This window comes from Hylaeus volcanicus, chromosome 6 (assembly GCF_026283585.1).
Source record: "Hylaeus volcanicus isolate JK05 chromosome 6, UHH_iyHylVolc1.0_haploid, whole genome shotgun sequence".
NCBI lineage: Eukaryota > Metazoa > Arthropoda > Insecta > Hymenoptera > Colletidae > Hylaeus > Hylaeus volcanicus.
The window spans coordinates 11,026,732-11,052,106 of NC_071981.1; the positions used below are offsets into that span (position 1 = coordinate 11,026,732).

At 39.0% G+C, this 25,375-nt stretch overlaps 1 protein-coding gene across 6 annotated transcripts in view; it reads left to right on the forward strand.

Annotated features, from left to right (window-relative positions):
- The window catches only part of LOC128878821 (protein abrupt), a 145,252-nt gene that overhangs the window by 113,733 nt on the left and 6,144 nt on the right, over window positions 1-25,375 (forward strand). For 4 of the 6 annotated variants that reach the window (XM_054127366.1, XM_054127367.1, XM_054127368.1 and 1 more), the window contains exon 8: window positions 2,477-21,659. The exons of 1 other annotated variant lie outside the window; for it this stretch is intronic. In XM_054127366.1, coding sequence (XP_053983341.1) covers window positions 2,477-3,471 — 995 coding nt within the window. In that variant the 3' untranslated portion in view covers window positions 3,472-21,659. Of the gene's footprint in view, window positions 1-2,476; window positions 21,660-22,175; window positions 22,220-25,375 lie in introns of those variants that run through there. One more of the 6 variants, XM_054127374.1, reaches the window with a different exon arrangement.

The following is a 25,375-nucleotide window of genomic DNA, read 5'->3' on the forward strand; positions in this document are numbered from 1 at the left end:
GATGAGGCAGAGGGCGCGGCTTACCACCACCACCACAGCCATCACCAGCAACATCATCGGCATCGTCATCATCATCCACCATCCGTTCCTCCTCCTCACCATCACCATCATCAGGCGCTACAGGAAGACGAGCAAGACCAGCCGGCGGCTACCACGTCTACCACGGCGAGCACCACGACGACCAAGTATCAGCGCAGCCAGCCGGATTTTAGACAGCAGAAGATGATGCGCGATCATCATCAACAGCACGGTTACAGGTGTCCGCTTTGTTGTAGGACGTTGCAGGACATCAGCACCATGAGGGCTCACTTGGAGCATCACTATCCGCGCGATTCGCCCACCTGTCCTGTTGCCTCCTGCGCCAAAACCTTTTCTCACCCTAACAGCGTGCGGAACCACATGCGGTTGAAGCATCCCGTTCAGTGGGATCAAATCAAGACGCTCAGATGGACCTACGTCTGATAAAGAGGCGACGGGCGACGCTGGGTATTCTTCCAAGGGTGATTCTCGCAGACCATGCCAGTGGAACACTTTATTTCGCAGTAATCCTTCGTAGCCGTTTGATTTGGTACTAGTCGACGCGTTCAACGGTCGTTTTCTTCTCCCTTGCACCCCCTCCCGCCCTCTTTTCTTTGTCGTAACGATTGCACGCGACTCGATATCGTTTCTCGAATGGTGGAGGGTGCGTTTTTAACGGAAAGGTCTCGCGTGCCAGAGTCTATTAAACGTTTCTAAAGGTTAGACGCGAAATTACGAGGTAGTTAGGAGTAAGTATATACACAGAGGGTAAAGAACGACTTTTGAGCCGGGATATTCCGCTCGAAGGTTGTTCTTACGTGCTTTATTCTTGAAACGCCGCACAAGCACCCACCTCTCCTCCTGAGACCTGTACTCCCCATTGAGAAGCGCACACTTTGTAAATATTCGAAAGATTATATTAAAGAAAGAAAAGAAGGAATATATTATATATATATAAATAAATAAATATAAATATTATAGAGAGAGTATATATATGATGAAGAGTAAATCTATCTATACATATATAGAAAGAGAGAGAGAGAGAGAGTTGATTTTGTATAAAAATGTACGATGCAGTATTTCCAGTAGAGCCTGAAAGACAGAAAAACGTTAGTCACAACCATAGATAACGTGTAATAATAACGTCGACGTTGAACATAAGACTACGATGTCGATGATGACGACATTAATGGTTAGGTTACGTATCTTACAAGAGAAAACAATGTTCCTCTAAGCTGAGTAAGCCAGCCTTACGTTAAAGAGCGTAGTTTTAAGACCTTAGCAGGGAGTCGAAAAATATTATTTACGAGCGGAACGCGTCGAACTCGAAACGAACACACGCGTGCGCACTTCTGCGCGGTCGTGGACACAAATAAACAAACTTTATTCAGTCGCAAAGATCGATATCGTATCGGTAACGAGAATAACTTTATAATGCTTCCGTAATTGTTATCCGAAGTAACGCGAGGCAATATTACGCATATATTTACACGGAAACACACACGCATTCATACGCGTAGAGAGACATATTAACGGCAGATGTAATCGCGCGAACTGTATGTCGAGGAGGTCGGTCAGAGCGCCGACGGACAGTCGACTCGATCAACGCCTAGCCTTATTTTTCTACAGTCTTGTGTTTCGTCAGTATTCCCTAGGTGAAGAATTTCCCAGGCCGGTTAAAGTTTTCGACACACGTGTACGATAGTTACTAGCGATACGCTGCGACTAAATACGGGACAAAATATATATTCGCGTGCACGGGTCGTTGGTCGCGCGTGCGGTTGGAACATCTATCGCGATGCAACGATTACGACTAGTCTCGATCCATAAATCTCGATTTCCGAGAGTCGTGCGAAAAGCGCGGTCGTTTTTTTCAATATCGTTAAGCCGACTTTCCGGTTACTCCGTCGAATCGCTTTCACGACCGACGTCTCGTGTCACGGACAATGTATAGAGCATCATACGCACTATTTTAGCAGATACTAGCGTTACATAAGATTATACATACGACACACGAAATAAAGTATAATACTATTTAAGTAATGCTTTGTACAATAAAAGGTATTCAAAGAAGGTAACGTGGCTCATCAATCTTCGTTTCACGGATATTCACCTCTATTTCTTTCTTTTACGACACTCAGTTTAGCCGAGCGATCGATTAACGGTTGAGGCGGTTCCAGAACTTAGATCAGCGTTGATAGATGAATTATTTTTATTTATTTAACCTGTCCATCGCGCATAACCAACGGCTTTAGTCCAAGAGTCAGGTAAAATAACGAGTGCAAAGATCCCAAGTGCAGTCGAAGCGTTGTTTCTAGACCTAGCCTCACTTATCTCCTAAGTTCGCGTTTTTTCTTTATTTTCTATCGCGTGAATTTTGTTTCCGCTAATCGTTGACAGGCCATCCAACGCGGTGCTCGTTTCACTTCATCAGTCTTTTGTTTATCTTCTTTTTCAGTCGCCCGGCGCGGTTTGGACATGACGCGGGTTCGCGCCACAGATCCACGACCCTGCCCGAAATGCGGCAAGATCTATCGATCTGCCCACACGTTGCGCACCCACCTGGAAGATAAGCACACGATCTGTCCAGGGTATCGATGCGTGTTATGCGGGACCGTGGCCAAGTCGAGGAATTCTTTGCACTCCCACATGTCACGACAGCATCGGGGCATAAGCACCAAGGACCTGCCGGTGCTCCCGATGCCCAGCCCGTTCGATCCTGATCTGGCCTCGCGTCTACTGGCCAAGGCGGGCGTCAAGGTGAGTCCTGCGGAATTGCGTGCACGTGCTAGCCCCACGGGACCCAGAAGAGGGGACATGAGGCTGGAGATACCGCGGGGTGGGGCTCCGTCCGAGGCAGGCAGCAGCATTTGTGGCGGCGACGACCCCGAGGACCTGACGCTGCCCCTGAGCTTGAGGTACGGCTCGCCGACGCCCAACAACAACACTGTGATCACCAAAGTCAGTGGCAGCAACAGTAGTAGCAGCGCAAAGAACTCGACGGCGACCGCGATAGCAGCCAAATCCCTGGACACGATGCACGGCAGTCGCGAGCCGAACATGGCGCCTCTGCATCCACCCGGTCACCTTCATCCGAGCCATCACAACACCAGCGCTACGGGATCAGCGATCCTGGACACTTACCTGCAGTTCATCGCGGAGAACTCTGGCCTGGCGACGATGGGACTGAGCCCCGAACAAGCTGCAGCCGTCGCGGCCGCGCATGCCGCCAAAATGGCTCACATGAGTGGAATGGACAAGCTAGGTCGCGGCATGGAAGACTATCCGATGATCGGGAGAGACGAGGGCCGAGGATTGGGCGTAGTGCATGACGAGCGTCAGGACCTGATGCAGGATAGGCACGGCGTGCTTATGGACGATGGCGAGTCGTCGGGGGGCGAGGACGACGACTTCAGCGAGAACGAGGAACCGGAGATCGTTAAGGCTGAATAGGTAGCGCCCATACGCGGGGGAACCTGTGACCTGTTCGTGACACGTGACCCGATTAGGAAGTGCTTAAGGGGACCGTGCGCCTTGGATTTAACAGAACCGGCCACGGTCTTCGTTCACAGTCAAATCCATCCACTACCTCAGTAAAGACTTACCCCTGTTTTCTTTTGTTGCGAGAGATACAATTTCCAAAGAAGAAGGAAGAAGACGACAACGACGCAGCACGATACACCGATCCCACCCCGTTCTCCAAACGTAGTTTTGATCAGAGAAACTTAATCATCCCTCCTTCGTGAAACGCGCACGAAACGAACGGTTGTTTTGTTGTCCACGTCAGCGCGACGTATATACATTTAACACCTCGTTAATAATATTCCATCTGTCTACCTCAGTGAACACGATAAACGATAAGTGATAAGGGCAGACCAAGACGAATCTCATGGACGAAGAAAAGAAGAAGACGACGCGAGCAGGTCGCGAGACGGCCAGCGAAAAGTATCGCTGTGTCGTTCACGGTTTTACGGAATTTATATTGGTCAAAGCAGGCGACGCTTCACAGGGCGTACTCGCATGGAAAGAAAAAATAGAGAGAGAGGGTAGGGTGAGCGAGAAGCCAGGTGACGCCAGGGCAACTCTTTTATTCTTTTCATTTTCTAAAGGTTTAAAGAACGGTGCCCGTCGCGAGCACGCGACGCCCGAGAAGATATTATATTATATTATATTATTATTATTATTAATATTATTATTAATATTATTATTATTATTATTATTATGATATATGAATGTTGAGGAAAAAAATATATTGTCTAGATTTATAGTGAAGTTAGCGTACCACGAAATGTACGTACACATGCGAAGGAAATCATACAGACACACACGTACACACACATTAGGTAACAAGTAGAGAGGGTACGTATAGCGTTAGGATTAGCACCCCATATTTTTTAGAAACGCGTGCATTTCGAAAACAGACACATGGCATTACGTACACGATACACTTTAATACCACATTCTTGAATAAATACGTACAGACACGTACGTTCGTACACGAGAATACGGAAAAAGATAGTAAGTTATGACGATATGTGGAGATCCCGTGCAAAAGTATGCGCGGTCGTGTCTCAACGATTAGTGGCGACGCTTGGAGCGCGACGATTATCGCGATTGTTAATTGCCTACTCGTTTTATCGTAGGAAATGAGACGGAAAGGATGCAAACGGAACAAACTTTGGATAGCGCACCGTGTCGATCAGCGAACAAGAGAAATTCGTTGGTTGAGATGAAGGTTTATTATATTCAGTAGTGGATAGTATTTCGCTAAAACGTGAAATGTGAACAAATAGTAGTTTTTTAAAATCTTAAATTATCATATTTAATATTGAATTTTGAGAAATATTAACTCCAGAATAATTTTTCCATTAACCCCTTCAAACATAATTTATTTTCAAATTAATATATTTTAAAGTGTGCTTAATCTATAAATTTAGCTATACGTAATGCACATATGTACCTACATAAGTTTTTACGCGCTTTTTGGACACTGATAACAAAATTAACTTACGTTTGAATAATACTTAGCCTAGTTTATACTATTTTCTAATTTCTCCCTTGTTTTTAGTTTTGATTATAATTATACATCTATATGGCAATATACACAAGACTTTGCTACAACTTATTATATGTAATAAAAATATTGATATGAAGTTTTAGATGACAGAAAAGCTGTATCATATCGTATATTAATACTATCTTTGGAGTTCGATCATGTTAATACAAAATCTATCACAATTTATACTCAAAGCAAAATATTGTGGATTTGACACGATAAAGACAATTGCAATAGATAACATCATCTTACGATTCCATAACAATTTTAATTTACTTGCTGCCGAATAAAGAAAATATATCGTCTCATGTTCTGAGCTACGCGTTGTATATACGAGAACGTAGTTTAATAACAAAATACTGACTTACGCGAAACTATCTTTGTTTGCTGCTCGAGACGGTGCTTTATGCTATCCTGATAACGGAATAGGCGGAGTAGCGCGCGAACTGCGACAAACTCTCGAATCGAAGAATCAAAAAATCGAATGTCGTCTGACAGACTGACGGTATCCCATTTAGAGTTCCTCCTTGATCTTCTATTCGATCGTACTCATCGTGCGATCGACGCTTGAATCCCCAGGGCTTGCCATGACTTTATAGTACTTAAGCTCTCAACATCGACCCTCGAGACGACACGATTACCTTTAGACACGGCATCTTCGTAGCCGATTAATTGCTCTATCTTCTCATTCGTCCAACTTGCGTAGATTAGCGCAAACCATAGATTAGCGGAAGATAAATTTCTTTTTTTGAGGAAACGAAAGAGTTACGGAAACGTTTCGCGAGAAAGAACAATGAAGATACAATCGACCGAGAATCTCGATCAGTTTTCCCACGTTTCTTTTACAGTTTTCTGATGCCATTGGTCGAAGTCCTTCCGCATTCTTGAACGTGTCATTAATTTTTACTCATTTCAATCAACGATCCCCAGTCCCCCGTTAGCATTACTTTGAAGTACACTATACATTTTTTATCTTTTTCTAATTTTTTTTATATCAGTCGACGAACGAAACGTGATCGGTCTTGCCATATCTCCAGTTCATCCAAGCGACGATAATAAGGATGACGAAGAGATCGAGTAGATCGCAGCTGCGCGCGCGATTTCGCGTTCAGGCTCGAGGATAAATCTTCAAAATGGTTCCTACTAATAATACATACACGAGCTACTTTGATTCGCGATATACCTTCGTAGCCTATACATATGGAGAATACATATTATATATATATACATAAACACGTTAGACATGTCTAGGGAAAAGAGAACATTAGCAATACCGTAGTGGCGCGGTTCTAAACGAAGGATCATTCGGTTTCATTCGATTTTATTTTACGTGTTTTCTCGTTCTTTGCGTGCATGGGGAATGACATCGAGAAAATGAAAGAACCATTATGGCTGACGACTTAACGAGTTTCAGGTTTAGACTATTACCTAGATAAGTAGGTTGTACACAATACTCGGAGTATACTTAACCCCCGTAGACTGTAAGAGCATTTTATCGTTGAACGCAGGGAAGTCTTGGTGACTGCGTATCACCGACCAGACGCGACGATATCTCAACTCTTGCGAGAATACTTATATCGTGCGCAACGACGATACGTCCAATTAAAAAAAAAAAGAAAAGAAAGAAAAAGAAAAAAAAAAGGAGTAAAGAAAGGTAGAATTCGGGAAATCAAAAGGATCAGTCGACCGTGAATCTTGTGGCGAGGTTTGAGAAACTTTTGAACAAGCCGCGTCGAACGCCAATTTTCGGGATGTTTCTGCAATATTTTGTTGGCGACCTGGGACGTACCACAGGACGGAAAGGAATTCTTATCCAAGACAATAATAACACGAACGTATCGGAAGCAAACGGATGGTGGACGTGTCAAAATTACGGCGAAGATTGGCGTAATTGTTCGACGTAGACTCGGAAACGTAACGTGCGGGATTTTCGAATTTTTTAAACTTTATATTGTACATATACGATGGTGTTTGTATACGATTGGAACATTTGTATACGAATCGAAGACGGAGGCTTTGCAAACGGACTTGGCGACGAGAGTTCTCGACAACCGAAATATGTTTGCGACTCCAGTTCTCCGAAATTTGTAATTTTAATACTTGTTGCTGTCAGAGAAATGAAATCATCGCGCGTTCAACTCGCTACGGGATCCACGATCTGGCTGAATTCGTCGCGAAGTTACTGGGAAGCTTCGTAGATAGACGTTTTTATCGTGGAAGAGAATGCGGGAATGATCGATCGAGACGCGAGTCCATGGTCTAATCGGTACAAAAGGAACCACTTCTTGCCTTGAAGCTCTCTATATGTTACGGATCAGGCGTGTCCCGAAACGAACGTAAGGGTAAAGAAGATGCAAAAAAAAAAGGAGAAATTCATTGAAACAAAAAAAAAATCTTTCAGAGTACAAATTTATCCGCGGTGTTTGCCGAGGAGGAGAATCTAAAATAAAAGAGAAACGCGAAACGATCGATAAGAGGATACGATCGAGGGAGGAAAGCTAAAAACTTATCCGAACGCTGGACGAAGGGAGGAAATCGAAAATCGAATCGTTTTTTCTCGTGCCATTTTGTTCAAGAATTTAGTCGAACCGGAAACTTGAATCCTTTCGTTTCCCTTTCTTTGCCGCGTTTCGTTTTGTGACGCGGATGAGAAAAACATTATCTTAAACGGAAGACGAGTGCACGGAAAGTGTTCCCTCGCTTCATAAACCACCATGACGATCGTCAACGTTGACGGAATACAACAGTGATCTCGTCGATAGACTTTCTTCGTCTTTGTTTTGTTTCGTTTTTATTTTTATTTTTTTTTTTTTTTTTAAACTATAAATAGGAGCGACGATTTTATCGATTGTCGCGTGATACGCGTATAATACACACGTACATACATACACACGTTTACACTAGCAAATCCAAACAGACTCGTTGAATTCTAGAAAGGGACACAGACACACATGCGCGCACGTATACACTGACACATGTACACACACGTTAAGAGAGCATATAATAACAGGGTTGGCGGGGTACGTTCGCTTCCCCTACGGAGAAGAGACAACCAGATATATTCACGCCCTCCCTCCTACAAATCATAGTTTTCTACGACAGTATTTATATAGTTATATATATATGTATACAGACAGAAGCATATATGTGTATACCGATTGTACATATACATATAAATATTTTTACACAGAGCCCCCGTGAGAGAAACCCCGCCACCCTCTGCCGGGTGTTGCAACCCCAAACGTTAAAGTAATAGTCCGTTGAACATAGTTCGCAATAGTCACTTGGAATGATACCACCAACTACAGTATTGCAATAGTTGTTAGAGAGACAATCGTGTTGCGTGAAAACCTCCCTTTCGCGACGATCTCGACCGTTCTTCCGCCCATGCTTGAACGTTTGGTCCTTGAAACCGAACAAAGAACACAGACTTCGAACCGAACAAATAAATTTATACGTTATTCCTAACTCAAGTACCGAAAAAAATTACCGAGAGACTCTTCAGACTTTCGTCGAGGACCAAACGTTCGACGAACACGAGGTAAGAAAGTTGTTAAAGAGGAGAAAAGTATATGGTCAACATAGCTAACGCATGGCAGTCTTGAGGTAAACGTAATCCACGATTATGATTACCGAGTGAACAGTAATCGTGATTAATAATTATCGAATAATCGAACACGATTAGCTTTGAGAGATTACATATTACCAATTCACGATTGCAGATTGCAAGTGCATTGCGCACATTAATTCGGTGCCTTTGAGTTTGTATCGTAATTACTAATCAAATTTGAATGTTTTCCCGAGCTTTTGTGGATTCAAAGCGTTATCGATTATGATTACATCAGCCCACGGGATGGAAGTATCAATGGCGATCTATCAAACGAACTGGGTAACGCGAAGGTTCTAGTGGCATTATTCCTTCTGGACAATTTTTACGGTGCACTTCGTGCTCTTTGCATTTCACACTGAAAAAAGTCTCGGTGAAGATACCGTGACTTAAAAAATTTAAAATACTATTTCAGAACTTCGTAATACTGCTTTTAATTTCAATAATCGGGAACCAACCTCGAAGATGAAAATCATCATCAACCATGAAGAGTACTTTCACGAATTTAGTCTCCGTACATTTGTTATAAATACATAATTACTTCGTTGGCAAAGGCGCCGAATTAATTTATGCTTCTTATAGTTTGCGATACACAGTTAATCTGACAATTCTTAGGCGATTATTACGAAAGTAATTACAAAGTAATTACCCAACGCATGGTGGAACGCGACGACACCGGGAAACAAGGAATGGCAGCTCTCGGTATCGACAATAATAAACGCTGAGCGCGACCAAATCTCGTAAAGGTCGAATCGACCCCAGCGCCTTCGCGACGCTTTACGGTGATTATAAAGGCGGATTAACGACGCCGTAAACGCGGTAAGCCTTTCACGAATTGTCTGCCAGCCAGCATCCCGAAGGTTCGCTTCGTAACCGGAGGGGGGAATGCAAATAAGCACCCTGGCCGAGGAGGGAAATAGTCCTGACTTAACGAAACTCTCTCGCCTAAAATAAAAAGGTTTGTCTCGAAGAGAACAGAGTATACCGTGAGCAGACTAGGAAGAGGCAGACTTTCGTTACAGAAAAAAGGATCATCGAGAGCTGCCGTAACGCCAGACGCGACGTGAAAAGATTTCCAAGAACTTTTATAGAAAGAACTTGCCCTCACAATTGTTTCGTCGCATTCTGTCATCGTCTCTTCTTCCAGACGGTAGCGACTGCGATGCGTTAGCGTAACAAATGGGCAAAATTTGATTCGAATAATAGAGAAGAAATAAAAACCAACGCTTATTCGATCAAACAGTATTTGTACTTGTTCGTTGTAAAACTTTTCGTTTTATAAATCAAATTCAAATTCTTGTTCAACGAGTAACGAATAAACGGTTGTTCATTCTCTATTCGTTGTTCTATGTCTTTATTCGAATAAGAATTTTGCCCATCTCCGGTTAGCCTGAGAGACACGCAGGATACCACATGGATCCAGATGGTGCGCGAGGAACGCTCGTGCGTGACGTCGCGGAAGGGAGCGAGATGCCGTCTCAGGTTCATCGTAAACCGGCACGATTTAATAACGCATTATGTAAATGTAATAACAAACTCAGGAAATCTGAAGCAGCCAGGCCGTGATACTATACTTATAGAAACTACTACTACTACTACTACTACTACTACTACTACCGCTACTATTAACTACTTACGACAGGTGTGATTCTTGCGTTAATTGGACGCACGGGCGACGATCAGCGCGCCAGCGTCTATTCTGTTTTGTTTCGTTTGTTTGTTTGTTTCTTGTTTGTTACGAGATTTTACACTGGCAAGTGGCAAGGCGTGTACACCACCGTATCCGTACATCAAAGCGTGCCAGACGAAATTTATTCGAGTCGTTCGGCGCGAAGGAAATACTTCTTTTGCATAGAGTACCCAGCTATGTATCGTGATATTTTCAAATGAGTTTGCTAGGTCATAATGAACGAAAAAAGTCCTATTCGCTGTTGGCGTTATTTTAATCCTTATAACAAACACGTTGCGTTTTGTCTTGATGTGAAATGTATGATGGTGCCTGTCCTGAGTCGGCGCAATCTCCAGTGACTGTTCAGGGCCACTGTCTTCACCATACCGCTCACCTATACTCAAACCCAACGCATGTTTTTTTCGACCGAAACTCGATAAATGTATTCTCGTACTGTACGTGGCATATTCGTTCATAATAACTTTGAAAATATATTGGATTAGTTGGTCGATAATCTTACAGGTTGTTCAAAAAATGTGGGATTTCTTTCTTTTGTGATCAGTTCATCATGCTGATATAAACGAGGAAGTTCTTTTCCTTTTTGCAATCCGAAGTTTCGTTATCGCGCTATCCAGCTGACCAGGATACAAAATGGCGCGTGTCAGAAGTCACATGACCAAACTTTGAACTCTTTCTATCTAGAAAACGAAATTTCAAATTACAAAATGGCAAAAGACGTTTCAATTTCTTTTTTTACACGAGGAATCCACATTGATAAAACACTCCTATGCTATATGACAGGAATGCATCAAACAGTTCAAGACTTTCATCTGCTTCTTCGGAATTATACGTCTCTCTTCGATGTTGTAGGATTTAAGGTTTTCGTAGCACTGAACGGCTCGAACGAGTATCACGCGTTACGGTCAAAGATAACAAAAAAAAAAAGGGAAAAGAGAAATGATTGTGAAAATCACCACAGCTACCTCCATGTTATTAAATATCAGTCTTCTTCTCGCGCTATACTCACGCTCATATTACCTAAAGCATATGTTATTTTACAATATTCGGACGAGCAATCTGCCGAATCCACGTCTCCGTAGCGAGTATATATTATATATAATTGTGTATACACAATATTTACACATAGTCAGAGCGCGAGGTAATATAGCTTCCACGGATTATAGGTTTAAGAATTTGCCTCTTTGCGCGAAACAGTCGAGCTAGCGCGAAACACATTAAACACGTAAGATCGAAAGAACGAAGAAGAAACGACAAAGATAAAAGAGCAATGGATGAAGTCCGCAGAGAAGAGAGTCGAGCCTCTTGGTGGTCCTTCGACTGAAATTTTAACGAAAACGTAAACTGCTCGAAACAATTGGAGATTTCCGGACAGTTCCGCTCGACTGAAATACAGAATATTTAGTACAGAAATATTTTTATTATATTCTAAGCATGTATCGCAATTTTCTTGGTCACCGAGAGCGTCGGTAAATAAACGAAACAATAATTCACGTAGGCAACGTAAGTTTAATTGTGTTACCGCTTTTTGCTTTCGCAAACAAAATTAACGTCGTATTACGAGGTAATAATTCTCTAACGAAGAGGAGTCGCATCGAGGACTGCGAAACATTAGAAGAAAATTATTCCCAAGAAAATCGTGATGCGTTTTTCGAACTCTACAGAGCAAGCACCAAATAGCACATACATATATTTTTACTGAATATTTATCTTCGTAATTATAGTACAGACGACCAACAGCACTGGTCGTCCCGTGTGGCAAGAAATTGCCGAGTCGAAGTAGAATCAACTGGTCGCTCGAGGCCATCGACAAGTTATCCCTTCCATGGCACAGTTGGGGCTATCCCCACTGCTCTAACTGTTTCGGGCGGTACACGAACTCGAAGAAGAGGCGCACGACTCGATAACTACGCCGTAAAGAACAAAATACAATGGAGCTACCTCACTTTAACGATAGATTTACGAGAGCTGGTTATTTGTATAGCTGTACGTATCCCGCGTTGAATTGTCTCGACAAAAGTGGAGAAACCCTCATTCACTGCCAAGCTGAGCGCGGGCTCGACTGTTCCGCGAGCGACAGTGCTGAATTCCAAAATCACAATGCAATACGTTGTACTTACAGTCGTTTTTACGCGTTGACTCGTCGATATAATACCGGTTAATGATTTTACTGCTGCATTGAGAGTGAGAGAGACGCAAATCGAAAGAGAAACGATTATTTCGCGTGATTGTGTGCGGATGACGTCGCGTGAAAGGGGAATGAAGCGAATGTTTAGATTTTAAAAAACGGTTAGAATTAGCGAGCGCATGAAAGATAATCGAATAAACGATCGGATGGCCTCCTAACTATACGCATATATTATATATTATATATATATTATATATATATAATATATATATATTATTAGAAAGTGAGAAAAAGAGAAAAAATATAAAATATACCTATCTACGTGATATTTTACAGAGAACATAATCAGGGACGCGACGTAACCTATATATATATATTATTATATATATAGAGTCTTTCTAGTGATAGAAACCATAACTCCTAACTTATTTTGTAACTCATGTCGGATCTGAGAAACACGATCGCGTGGCGAAACCAATGAGCGTGCAATCTCGACGTACGGCGTGGCTAATGGTATTTTAAAAAGAAAAGAAGGATATTTAGAACGGTATCGTTTCTATGAAATTGTAAGATTAGAATGAATCGCACGGAGGAAATGCGAGATGAAATTGCACAGGAAATATACGACGAAAATCGGGTCTTCTTCGCTTGGCGACATATTGGTTTCGAGTTGACCGCGCAAAGAACGATTTTCATCGCGATCGTCGTCGATTTTTAACGAATGATTTTACTCTTTCACAGAAGAAAAGATGGATTTCCTTTTGTAATCGTATCAATCGTGGATTCCTCCGAGCGATTGTAATGTTTCTCGCTAAACTTCGACTCGTTGGCACATCGGGTACGGTGTTGGGCAAAATTATAGTAATAGGTAATCGGTAATTGCTATTAATGAATGATCAAACACGATGTGGTAGTCGTAATTACAAATTATTGATTTATATTTATAGAATACAATTATTGTTTACGATTACTGGTTACAAATGCATGTTATAATTACTGATTACAAATTAATATACGATTATCGATTAATGTAACAATTGCAAGTGGTTACTACAAAAGTAATTACATGGTAATCACTACTCAACTGTGAATGTGTTAGACAAAATATAATCCATGATTGCGAATAACGAGTAATTGATAATTATGATTAACGAAAAATCATCATAGAAAAGAATCTTCGATCATAATTAACGAATAATCGAACAGGATTAGCTCCAAATATTCTAAAATTATCGATTAATGTTGTATATCATAAATGTAATCGCAGAATGATTACTACTCGACTCTGAAAGTTTTCGACACAATATAATTTATGATTGTTATTACCAAGTAATCAGTAATTATAACTGATGAATTATCAGTACTCGCGATTAACAAGTGATGAAACATGAGTAAGCCTCGAATGATTACAAATTACTGATTTATTATTATATACTACAGATGTAGTGATCAAATCAGATGTAGTAATCAAACGTATGTGCGCGACTATTGCAAAGTTAATCACAGAGTAATTACGAAAGTAATCACGAAGTAATCACTGCCCAACTCTAAGCAAGCGAAACAGACGCCGTCTGTCTGCGAAACGTATTATCGATCTGCTTGTTATATCGTTATCGGCACCTTCCTACCAGGGCCATTCATCCATTATCGTATCGCTAGCCGACGACGTAGTTTGCATATTGATCGCGGAGAGCAGATGTGTCCCGAGTGCCGTTTTTGGTCAAACGAGAGAGTTTTGACGTCGTTCGCGAGAAAACAACGAAACGAGAACTACCGAAAAAAGAAACGATCGAGAAAGAGATACACCACGTCATCGAGACACAGCCACCTCGTTCTTTACTTTTACGGTTAAACTATCATTTAAGGTGCTTCAAATATTGTTACGTTACGTTTTTCCTTTTCTTTTTTATTACCGTCATTTATAATAATTAATGTTATTATTATCATTATCATTTCATTATTAATTAGCTTCGCTAGATCGCGTTAGAAGGATGTACGTCTGTCTCCTGGCAGGAATTCGAGGACTACACGAGCGTTTACGTTTTCATTACGTGGAATTGTAACAAAAAAAAAAGAAAAAAATAAGAATCGTGTGCACATAGTATTCGAACCGAACAAGAGAGTGATTTTCAACCTGGAATTTATTTTATTTTATTTCATTTCTGCGTGTTTTTCTTCTTTTCTTTTTTTAAAAATTGATTCTTGGAAAAAACGTTTCTCGCCAACGAGACAGAGGCAGACTTCGGGTCTTGCTGTACGTGAACGAGCCAGTAAGTCAGGTATATGTCCTGCCTTTTCTTCTTAAATTCTTACGTTTCTCGCCATCTTCCCATTCTCTCTTTTATTTTGTAAATACCATAAAGTCTATTTATCTATTATTACATCCGTTTGCGGCTCACGAGTTCTGTTTTCATTTTTCTTTTTCTTCTTCTTCACCTTATTCTTTTTTGTAATCTTGTCGTTCTATTCTTTCTGCTCCCTTCGCACGTACTATGTTACTACTTACGTTCTTTACATTTTTTTTCTTTTTGCCATTTTTAGCATGTAAGCCATCCAACTTGCCAATACGATTACAATAAATATGTTTGGAAAGAAGAGACAAGTGAGATGCGTTTTCGTTTTTACGCCCATTTATTTCAGTTTCTTCTATTCTCGCTCGTTCAGTTCGAACGTAAGTATTTCTGTGGTGTTTCTTTTGGCGATTTGCGAGGCGCGGTGACGTTGGTCTCTTCGTGGCGTCCTGTTGGAGTTTTGTCAACGGAACTCGATCCACGGTGTGGTTAAAATGATACGCACAAGAACAGAGATGGATAGAATGTTATTATGATAGTAGAAAACTAATAAAAATTATATCGAACGATTTATTCGCAACGTTCATTCGATTTGATGGTTATTCGTATAACTCAAAGTGCAGTTTTAGTTGAACAAATAATAAATCAAACTTTGTTTATCTTTTATTCGTTATTGAAAATTTCTTATCTGTATGAGAATTTTACTCATCTCTGCTCGAAAACACTAAGCCGAGTGAAAAATATTCCAGAAACGTGGATTAAAACATCAACCCTGTCGAGTGAAATGCGATCGAAATGAAATCAGTTTATTCAAGGATGAAGAATTTTTCTAGAACTTTCCAATTCTCATTTCGGTTGCTTCTTCAAGCGAGATCGGTTCGAAAGACACGCTGTATGTCGAATTGCCGTCTTCATCACAAGGAAACCGGGCCAAGGTATCCACCGAACTGCAATCGACGTTTCGGTCAAAGTACAAAATTATCCGTAACTAGATTAATATTACGCTACAATTTGGGCGAAGTTCATGATCCGAAAGTTTCTAAAGTCCAGAGCAGCGGTCGATTCGAAAGATGGCGAAGCTTCGAACAGGGCTGGGACTTGGAATTGAATTTTTGAAAAAATAAACAAAATGCTTATAATTTAGGCGGTTCTTTAATTAAATTCATTTACTTCAAGGAAAAAGAAAGTGAAATACAAATGAAGAACAACAAAATATCAGTCCATTCGTGAAATAACAAATGTATGGGGTTATATTTTATCTTTTTTATTTTGGTTTCTATAAATATGACTTTTCTTTCTACTTGTTCTTTTTTTAGTGTAAAGATTTCATCGAACTATAGAATAAAATAATAGATACTCATTAGTCATCATTAAAGGTGATATTTAAAAACTGTCCAATTACAAAAAGTTCAACGATACACATCTATCTGCCATCAAAGATTTACTGCTCTTTTTAATATGAATGTTCTTTGTATATACAAATAAAGAGAATTCACTGTTTTAGTACTGACAAATGCTTGGACAAATATGTACACAGCATGCATTTTTACGTTTGACAGTTTTTATTTTTGAAAATATTATTTTGGACAAATTATTTCGGAAACAGCACAGAAGCTATATCGTGTAAAATAAATAACGTCTAAATGGGGGATTAGGTGTACTATACAACTGTGTCTGCATTCTAGTATACATGTATCTCTACGAGCTTTCATATACGTTACTTTTCCAATAATAGCGTACCTAGTTTTAGTTTAACACGAGCAATCAGCCGATTAACCCTTTGAGTGGTAGAATACATTTTTTCCCAGTGTGAAGTCTGTCAAGTAAATATACAAGGCGACGTTAAATTATAATTATAATTCGTTCACTTCGAATTAAACAATATTCGAACATTAATTATTTGATCAAATACATTAAAATGTATAACATATCTTACCTTAAAAATAAATGAATCTGAATATTTGAACTTGATAAATATAAGACATATGCGTCCATAGCACTTGAGGGGTTAATTTTTTCCGCTGACATTAATCGAATAGTCCCAGCCCTCGTCTCGGGCTACCGAGACGAACCAAAAAGAAGAAACCGTACGATGGAAGAGAAGGATTTCGAAGAATATGTTGAAGCGATTCACGCGTAGCGGCCGATGGTCGCGACGAACGTAGCCAATGCGTTTTATCGTCGTTTATTATTTATCGAGGTTGCCCGCGTCCAGGGAATAATGGACGTGGCAGGAAATTGCCTCTAATGCGTTCGAGAGCGTGAAACCGCGCCGCGGTGCCACGTATTTAAGGAAGAGAAACAGGCCTGGAAGGGTGGTAAACTGCTTGTACAGTAAGGAGCAAAACTGAATCAGTCACGAAAATTTATTTGGAACGTACTTCTTATCATTACCATAATTCATCACAAAAAAAAATAACTTTGACGATCCTTTTGCTTCAGTCTTAGAAATCTTAAAGAACTTGTTACTTTACTAGCAATTATATGTTTTAAGTTAGCTAAGCAAAATTCAAATTCAAAGAATCAGTTTTATACTATTGACAATTTTGTGTACTAATACCTGAAAGTTATATTATACTTTTATATTTTGTCCATAATCCTTTGAATTTAAGAACAGTTTTAAATGTTGCCTCTTAACTTATTTTATATAGACATTTTTCGCATTTTTTAAACTTTGTTTTTTATAGTAAAAGTAGATCATATTTTTTCATGTTGTAAAATAGCATACTCTCAACTAGTTTTGTGTAGAACTCTTGCGCATTCATTCAATTTTCTCTATTAGAGCCAAGGTGGAACATATTCCTTTATGTTATAAAGTAGAGATATAATGAAATAACTATCATCAACGTTGATTTTCCTCTGTTATGAGTTATTTCAATAATGGAAAATATTTGTCTGAAAATTCTGTGCGTTTCGTTCAATTTTTGCTTCTTACTGTATATGCGAAGGAGTTTGCTCCGGCCAGATTTCTTGCATAACATTAATGTTAAACCACGCCCGATATATGTGCGTCCAGTTGATCACGAGATTAACCGTGACGACCGTGTAGGATAGGAAAGCGATCGTAAAATCGAAAATACTCTCGCGCAACGATGTAAATTACACGCTGCCTCTTTTTATCGCAGGTTCGTTCGACACCATGTTACCACCGTCCTTACGCGAAATGCACAAAATGTATTGGCTTGCAGCTGGGATTATTACCGAACTATGAGACATTCAAATTTATGATCGGATAATAGCATACTTTTCCGGCGTTGTTCACTTTATATTTGAAAGAAAACAAAGAAGATAATAAGAGTAGAATTGAAAATCCAATAGAAACAAACGATTCTGTTACAAGTTTACAAGCCCAGTTTTAGCATTCTTTTCTTGTATTTTCAGTTATGTCTTAAAATTATGAAAAAACAGACTGTAATAATTCATTGTATATTTTTACATCATAAAAGTATTGGCGTATTAACACTAGTTTATATAGAAATTTATAATGTATTATGATATAAATTTTTTTAGATATTATTTTTTTTATCTTATGCGTCATATTAAGAATAGAGCAAAAGAAATTAAGCAAATCTTATTTCATCGATAGGAAATTTATCTATGGAAAGACATAGGTACGTTAAAAAAATGTTTGTTTTCTAGAATAGGATTGTTTGATCTGAATACTTGATATAAAATATACATAGAACCAATATTAGTTTCGAAATTGAAGAATAAAGTCATGAAATTTCATGCAATTTATTGTTTCTCATTAATAAAAAAAATACTAGACACACAGATGTCTACTATTGAATGTGGTATCAAAATCACAAATTCGAACTAAAAATAAATCCTAATCCCAGACTGATAGAAAAATAATGTCTTTCTTTTATTTATTCTTCTACCACAATTTTATGTAATTGTCGAGTATGCCAGTAATCTTGTGATTTTTCCGTATTTAATTCTGAATGTTCGCGATATTCGCGCGGTGTTTAATCGATTGAAAATAATAACGTTCATAGGAGAGGATCGTTTAAAGCGCAGCTAGCCGGCGAGATCCGCGAATTTCAGGTTCGTATCGGGGATCCTGAAGAGAAAAGCTCGGCTTTAATACGGATGCGCGCGACGTTTCCATCGATTCGACGCCGCGTATTTCACAGCGCGGCGCGACCGACCGTTTCCTCCGTGGAAACGAATCGTCCTGAATCGTCGTCGCGACGCCTCGCGGAAAGATAAACCTCTCCGCGGCAACTAGGGAGACGATTTTCCCACGAAACGACGTTTCGCGTTTCCCGAAAAGCCTCGTTAACTAATGGACGAAATTCTCATCTAGATAAAAATTTCGAGTGATGAATAAAAAATAAATAAATAGCCATTGGAACATTCACTAGTATATGAAAACATGTGCGAACTAAATGTAGTCCTTAGAATTGAAGACCGAGAATGTTACTCCCTCAGGTTTTCAATTTTTCGGCAATATTTAGAAGATTAATGAAACATAATTAACCAAATATTTGCAATTTTTATTAATAGTATGCACTGTTACATAACATTTTTGAAAGTAGCAGGTGGACGTTCAATTATTATTCGGTTATGTATTATAATTGACGGTAAAAGTTATAGCAAAAACATTGTGGATAACTGAGTTATTATAACCCCTTCAAACTTGGTGTTCATTGCAATGTGCATTAATTTTCAGATTAAAGAAAAAATAATTAAGAAGTTCACCATTGTTAATAATTGTTTCTACCTGTACAGTAAATTTGAACAAAAATATACATCATGGCTGAGACCAGTCACGCTATCACAGATTAGTATTATGCATTTGACCATATTAATTTGTATTAGTGGTATCAAAACACGCAATGATACGTAAAAGGGCCAGAAGACATTTAAAAATTGAATTACAACAGTTTATTTTCTACTGGACTATTATTTTACATTTTTTTGGACGGTTGGAATTGTTCACAAAAATGTACAGATCACAATTGGTATCAATTAATCTAGAGAATTTTTGTTTCAATAAATATCTTATTTTTCATTCAGTTAATATATATTCGTTAAAAATAATATTTTTTCTTTTTCGAAAAAGGTCAGATTTGAAGGGGTTAAAAAAAAGTTAGACCTACATATGTGAGTTAAATTGAGTTGCTTGGTAATTCTAGTGGTAATTATGTTTTATTAATATTGTGGACATCACCGTAGAAGGCTGAATAATTAATTGAAACCATCCTACTTTGTCTGTATAATCTAAAAATTCATATGTAATTTTTTATATTTGTGATGGTTAAAATATGGTTTCATTAATACAACGCAAAAGAGCATCGCAAATAATGAATAGAACACAATGTAATAATATATTCGTGTTTAGTTGATTGGCCAGTTATGAAGACTTTATTTCTTCCACAAGAGATAGAATATTATTCTGCGATTGAAATTCTACTTTTTATTTAACCAGTAATGAAAGAAAAAGGTTGTTTACATTTTATTCCTTATTCGAGACGTCATCTAGATACGAATTTTACCCATCCCCGTCGGGTCGTGGACCTTTCTCCACACGGTCGTCCTCGAGGATTTAGGAGCTCGTGCGTTACGTTGCTCGGTGCCTTCTTGCGGCCTGTTTGTACGCAAATTGCACCACAAATTCGTCCATACGCTTACTTCAAAAGGTTCTCGGTGCTAACCTTTTTGTTTCAGACATTAAATACTTGAATTTTTATTTGTGAAAATTCGAAATTTTCAAGGATCAAAAGTTTGTCTAAAATAGTTTTTCGTAGTCAAACTGAAATAAAGTATGAAGGAACCTGAAATATTGCCGAGGGAAAGCTTTGTAAAATCCATCTGGCGTTTGATGCGTTAATATTTAAGCCCATACCTCGAGCCACTTCTGACTGTGATTGCGAAAACTGTTTACGAAGCATATTGCAAGGTTTGATTTCAAAATTCATCGAGAACTGAGTTTTAAAGATATATTATTATTGTTATTACAAATAAAAAAAAAAGTGTACATGTTCCCAGAGTAATCACGTAATTGCCTAAAAACGAGATTTGAAAGCATACCTTAAATATATTAACATAATAGAAACAATCTTATTTGTTATGCATTATTGATTTTTGTTTAGACATACAATTAATCATTATATACATAATTCGCTGACATTGCGGTGTGAAACATAGAGATTCTTTGGTAAAAGCAAATTAAATTTTTCGTATCTTCAATTACAAAACATTGTTCATCTTATTATAGTATTTCTTTCGTTTCTATTTCACGAAACCAATCTTATATTCAAATTATATTTACAAACACAAAGGTTAAAATTAATTCTATAATAGGGTCAACCTATTTGGTACACAATATATTATAATTTTACTGGGACGATAATTTAAATTTGAATTTTTAAGTATCTATCGTATTCGACGTTTTTATCCCAGGTCCTTCTAAGAATTGTCCAATAGAATATAGAGATTTCTAGTCGTGTCAGCTTAACTGTCTCCCATAACTGCTTTCATTGCATGAGCTCTGACTGTTGCATTCATCTCTCAAAAACGAACGAAGTAAATACTACTCCAATGATATCACGAATGTGTTCAACAATAAATCATATTTGGTTAATGTTACTTTTACGTTTAACAATAATATCGAGAACTATTCAAATCAATCCAAATAAAATAATCACACGGTAGACAATTTTCGCAGCGCAGCACTTTTACTTTAATCGTACGAGGGATGAAAGGAACATTGGTATTTCGTGTCGACCGAAATCCGTGGAATATCAGAAGAACATTCGAAGCGAGGACGAATCAGGTACATCAGGTGATCACAGTTCCTATTTTGCTCGCTGCAAATTTATTGTAAGTCAGTGCGTATTATGTATAATTAATAAAAAAAAAAAGAAGTCTATCTGGTTAAGCTTTTGCGACTATACAATAAAAGTCTAGATTATTATAAATATATATTGTAATGAGAATCTACGGTATGTTAAAGTAAACTGTAATATGTATACACGTGTGACGAACGCACGGTTAATCGTGCGGACGAGTGTCCGTATTTTGTAACAGAATATCATGATACCACGAGGCATCATTATGGTACCAGACGTTATATTCTCTCCGACAATTTAGGTTCGATTCCCTCTAATATCGAAAGATCATTTACTGTTGATCGAAGCTTTGTGATTGTTGATTGATCCCCGCAACATAGAAGTCTATGAATTCTTTTACTACGCCATTTTTGTTAAATACCTTTTGTTCGTTCGTGTAGTTTCATAAGTTGACCTTTGTATATATATGCAAGCTGTAGCAAAACCATAATAAAAATTCATAAAAGATATTTTGCGTTTTTTCAATACTTTGTTACCATCATTAATTGTTTTGTATGAACGCTGCTTTTGGAAAATGGAACACACTTCAAGCTCTAGAATAGTAGCAAAGGTATATTTTTGAACTTTCCTTCGATCGGCTTGAAATTTGTACATAATTCATGTATTAGTATTTTCATTTAATAGAAGTTTAAGTAATTAAATTTTCATTAGATACTTACGCATATAAAATTTAATTCTCTTCGGTTGCAAACAAATCAATCGACTTAGAATGGAACAACGTTATCAACTGTAACAATTAAAACACAGGACCGGAAATATTCTACCGCAGAACAGCATTGCGCAGAATGTAACCTGATTACGTTACCATGATTACGTCTACAAAGTAATTACACGGTAATTACAACAGTAATTACATAGGGATTGCAATGTAATCATAACCGTAAATCATTAAACCGTGTAATTACTGTATAATAACGCGCAATTACAGTGGAATTACCTTGGAATTACCTTGAAATTACGTTACCTTAAATGGTAAATGTATTTTGTTCAACATTGACGCGGACTACATGCAAAGTAAGTATGTACACATTACTTTAATTTTATGTGACATAGGTATTTCTTAATTTTGTCTTTTTTGCATCTTATTACTCGATATGTTACTATATTACAACTAGACTTTTTTATTTCATATGTGGTATAGTACGAATCAGCCAAATCAACAACAGTTCGTGTCTTACGAACTGAAATACCGACCTCGCAAGAAATCAATGATTTCGTAGCGCACTTTTTATTTTACCACGATAACTCTCGGAACCATGTGGAACTAAGCCGATAAATTTATGTCAGCTGATGGCAATTTGTCTTCTATCGATACAGATGATCCTGTGATCATATTGCTGGAAGCAACAACAACAACAACTGACATTTCGACAGTCACCACTCAACAGGGACAAGATAATGTTTTTACATTTCCACAATACTGTCATATCATTCCCTTCTTGACCAGCTGAAGATAATTTCTCTTTTATCGTACAGAAGGATCTGTGATAGTATCATTCCCTTCTTAACCAGCTGAAGGTAACATTTCTTCTATTGGTACAGAAGGCCGAGGCTTACGATATTTCCGTTTTGATCAACTGAAGATAATTTCCTTTCTATCGGTACAGAAGATCCTAAGTCTATATTGTCCATTTCTTAACCGATTGACAACACAGAAGGTCCCGATAACTGTACACTTATATATGATCCGAGGAACATTGTCTTCTCCCGCTATTCTGCCTTCTTATCTAGGCAATCGTTCTTCAGCGACAGTTGGAGGATTTTCTCGCCCTAATAAGGCCACCGTTCGAAATCCTAACAAATCCCCCGCTCAAAGGTGCGCGTATTCATCATAGGTAACGCGGACAATCGCGTGCATGACAAACGATTATAAAGCGTATGCACTTTGACTTTCAAAGCGGCGGGTCGGAGCGACGCGGGAAAACGCAACGTTTCTCCCGCTAAGAATAATGATCACGTAGATGCAAATCTCAGCCCACTTAAAAGTCGATAACTCTTCGTGGCGAGATGCGTGAAAGCACCGCCGACCCGCGACAGTGAAGTTTAGGGCCGAGTTTATCGGATCCGTGCGATCAACCAACCTCAGGAACACACTGGGTGAAATCGTGAATGGGGATTCGACTTATTATTTCAGAGTCGTACAATGTCGCTGCTCTCGCGATGTTATCGTTGCTTGGCAAGGCGGAGATCATTGTAAGGCAGAGAAGTGGCGACGGTTCGTAGCCCAGCAAATTCCAGTTGGCAATTTTGGCGAAGATCTTCACGCTTCGGTTCACTCAGAGCTTCTCAGAGATGCAGAGAGGGTCGTTTACCTTTCACAGGTCCTCTACATTCGTTTAGAGCCCCCCTCGTACATTAAAAAGAAACTTTGCGCATAAGAAGTGAAGTTCTCGGTACAAGGAGCAACGGTATCGCGTTTCGGCTTAGATTTGTTTGTTAAGCGGCCGTTTACGTGTGCTGGCTTTACCGCGTGCTTATTTATGCAACTCATTTGTTTCAGGAAGACCATGCATGTGGACGGGAAGATGGTAGGCTTATGCAAACCAGAAAGGATGGCTTGCGTAAACGATGCACTAAAGATTTTGTTTCTGCAATCTTTGTTTATTTAAAATGTACATCGTTGACCAAGAACAAAAACAAAATCTCATTCAAGAACCTCTTTTGGTGATAGTAGAGCCAACATGACAGACGCAAATAAACAAATGTTTGTGTTTATCCATAACTTACACTGTAGAACTTTATGTTCCGCCATATTGGATTCGTTATTTTTATTTCTAAAGTTTGAGTTCTGATTCGTAATCAGCGATCTCGAGAACACTCGAATACTTTCATCCAAACCGGATCATCTTTCACATTTTTTTTCACCATCTTTTGATCCAGCCATCTTGAATTTTTAAATTTTAAGTGCAGTTTTAGAATAAGCACCTGGGAAACGCCTGTACATGTTTCACGAAAATCATTCTAAACGAAAAATTTACTTCTGTACTTCATCTTATGAACTTTGAGGGGTGGTTTTACCCTCTAATTATGAAAACGGGTCAATATGAAAAAAATACGTGTCAAATATTTTTCAATGTTCTACACATATGTAAATTAAAGAAACGAAATTCTTGGTAGTACAGTATTGGCTGCCGCTAAGAACGATTATATTTCTCTACATCCGAGAATAAGAGTGCCCCCACTACTACTATTCTCTTCGATTAGAATAACTGAAGAATCGTTTATGCGGAACGACAAACACCGGTTCGGTCCTTTGTAGCGTGGAAAGCATAACGTCGCGAAGGGGTTAGGTGGGAAACGCGAAACGCTCGACCGTGAGCAAACTCGAAAGGAAGAAAAAGCCCGCCGGTACGTGGCATTCCTGCTTGGCTCTCGAGTACCTGCTAATGAACGTAACCGGAGCTGGAACTTCGGTGCACTTTAGGTACGGCCGCTACGCTAATGCCTAAACAAATGGCCGGCCTCGTGAAAAACTCGACTTTTGTGCGCTGTCCTTACGTATATGTGTTTCCACGACGTTGCACTAGAAATCTCGCCGGAGTGCTCTTCACCCTTGAAAGCTGACTCGTGAAAGAGTAATCTGTTCCACGTTCACGAGAGCTGTACGACCGTTGATTACTTCTACTTCTCGCAAGGTCAGGTCGAAAAGAGCTTTTTCTTTTCTTAGAATTAACTGGAGGATTTAATTGAATTCTTAACGAGGCGTAGCTCTTTCACTGTTGTAGGGAATT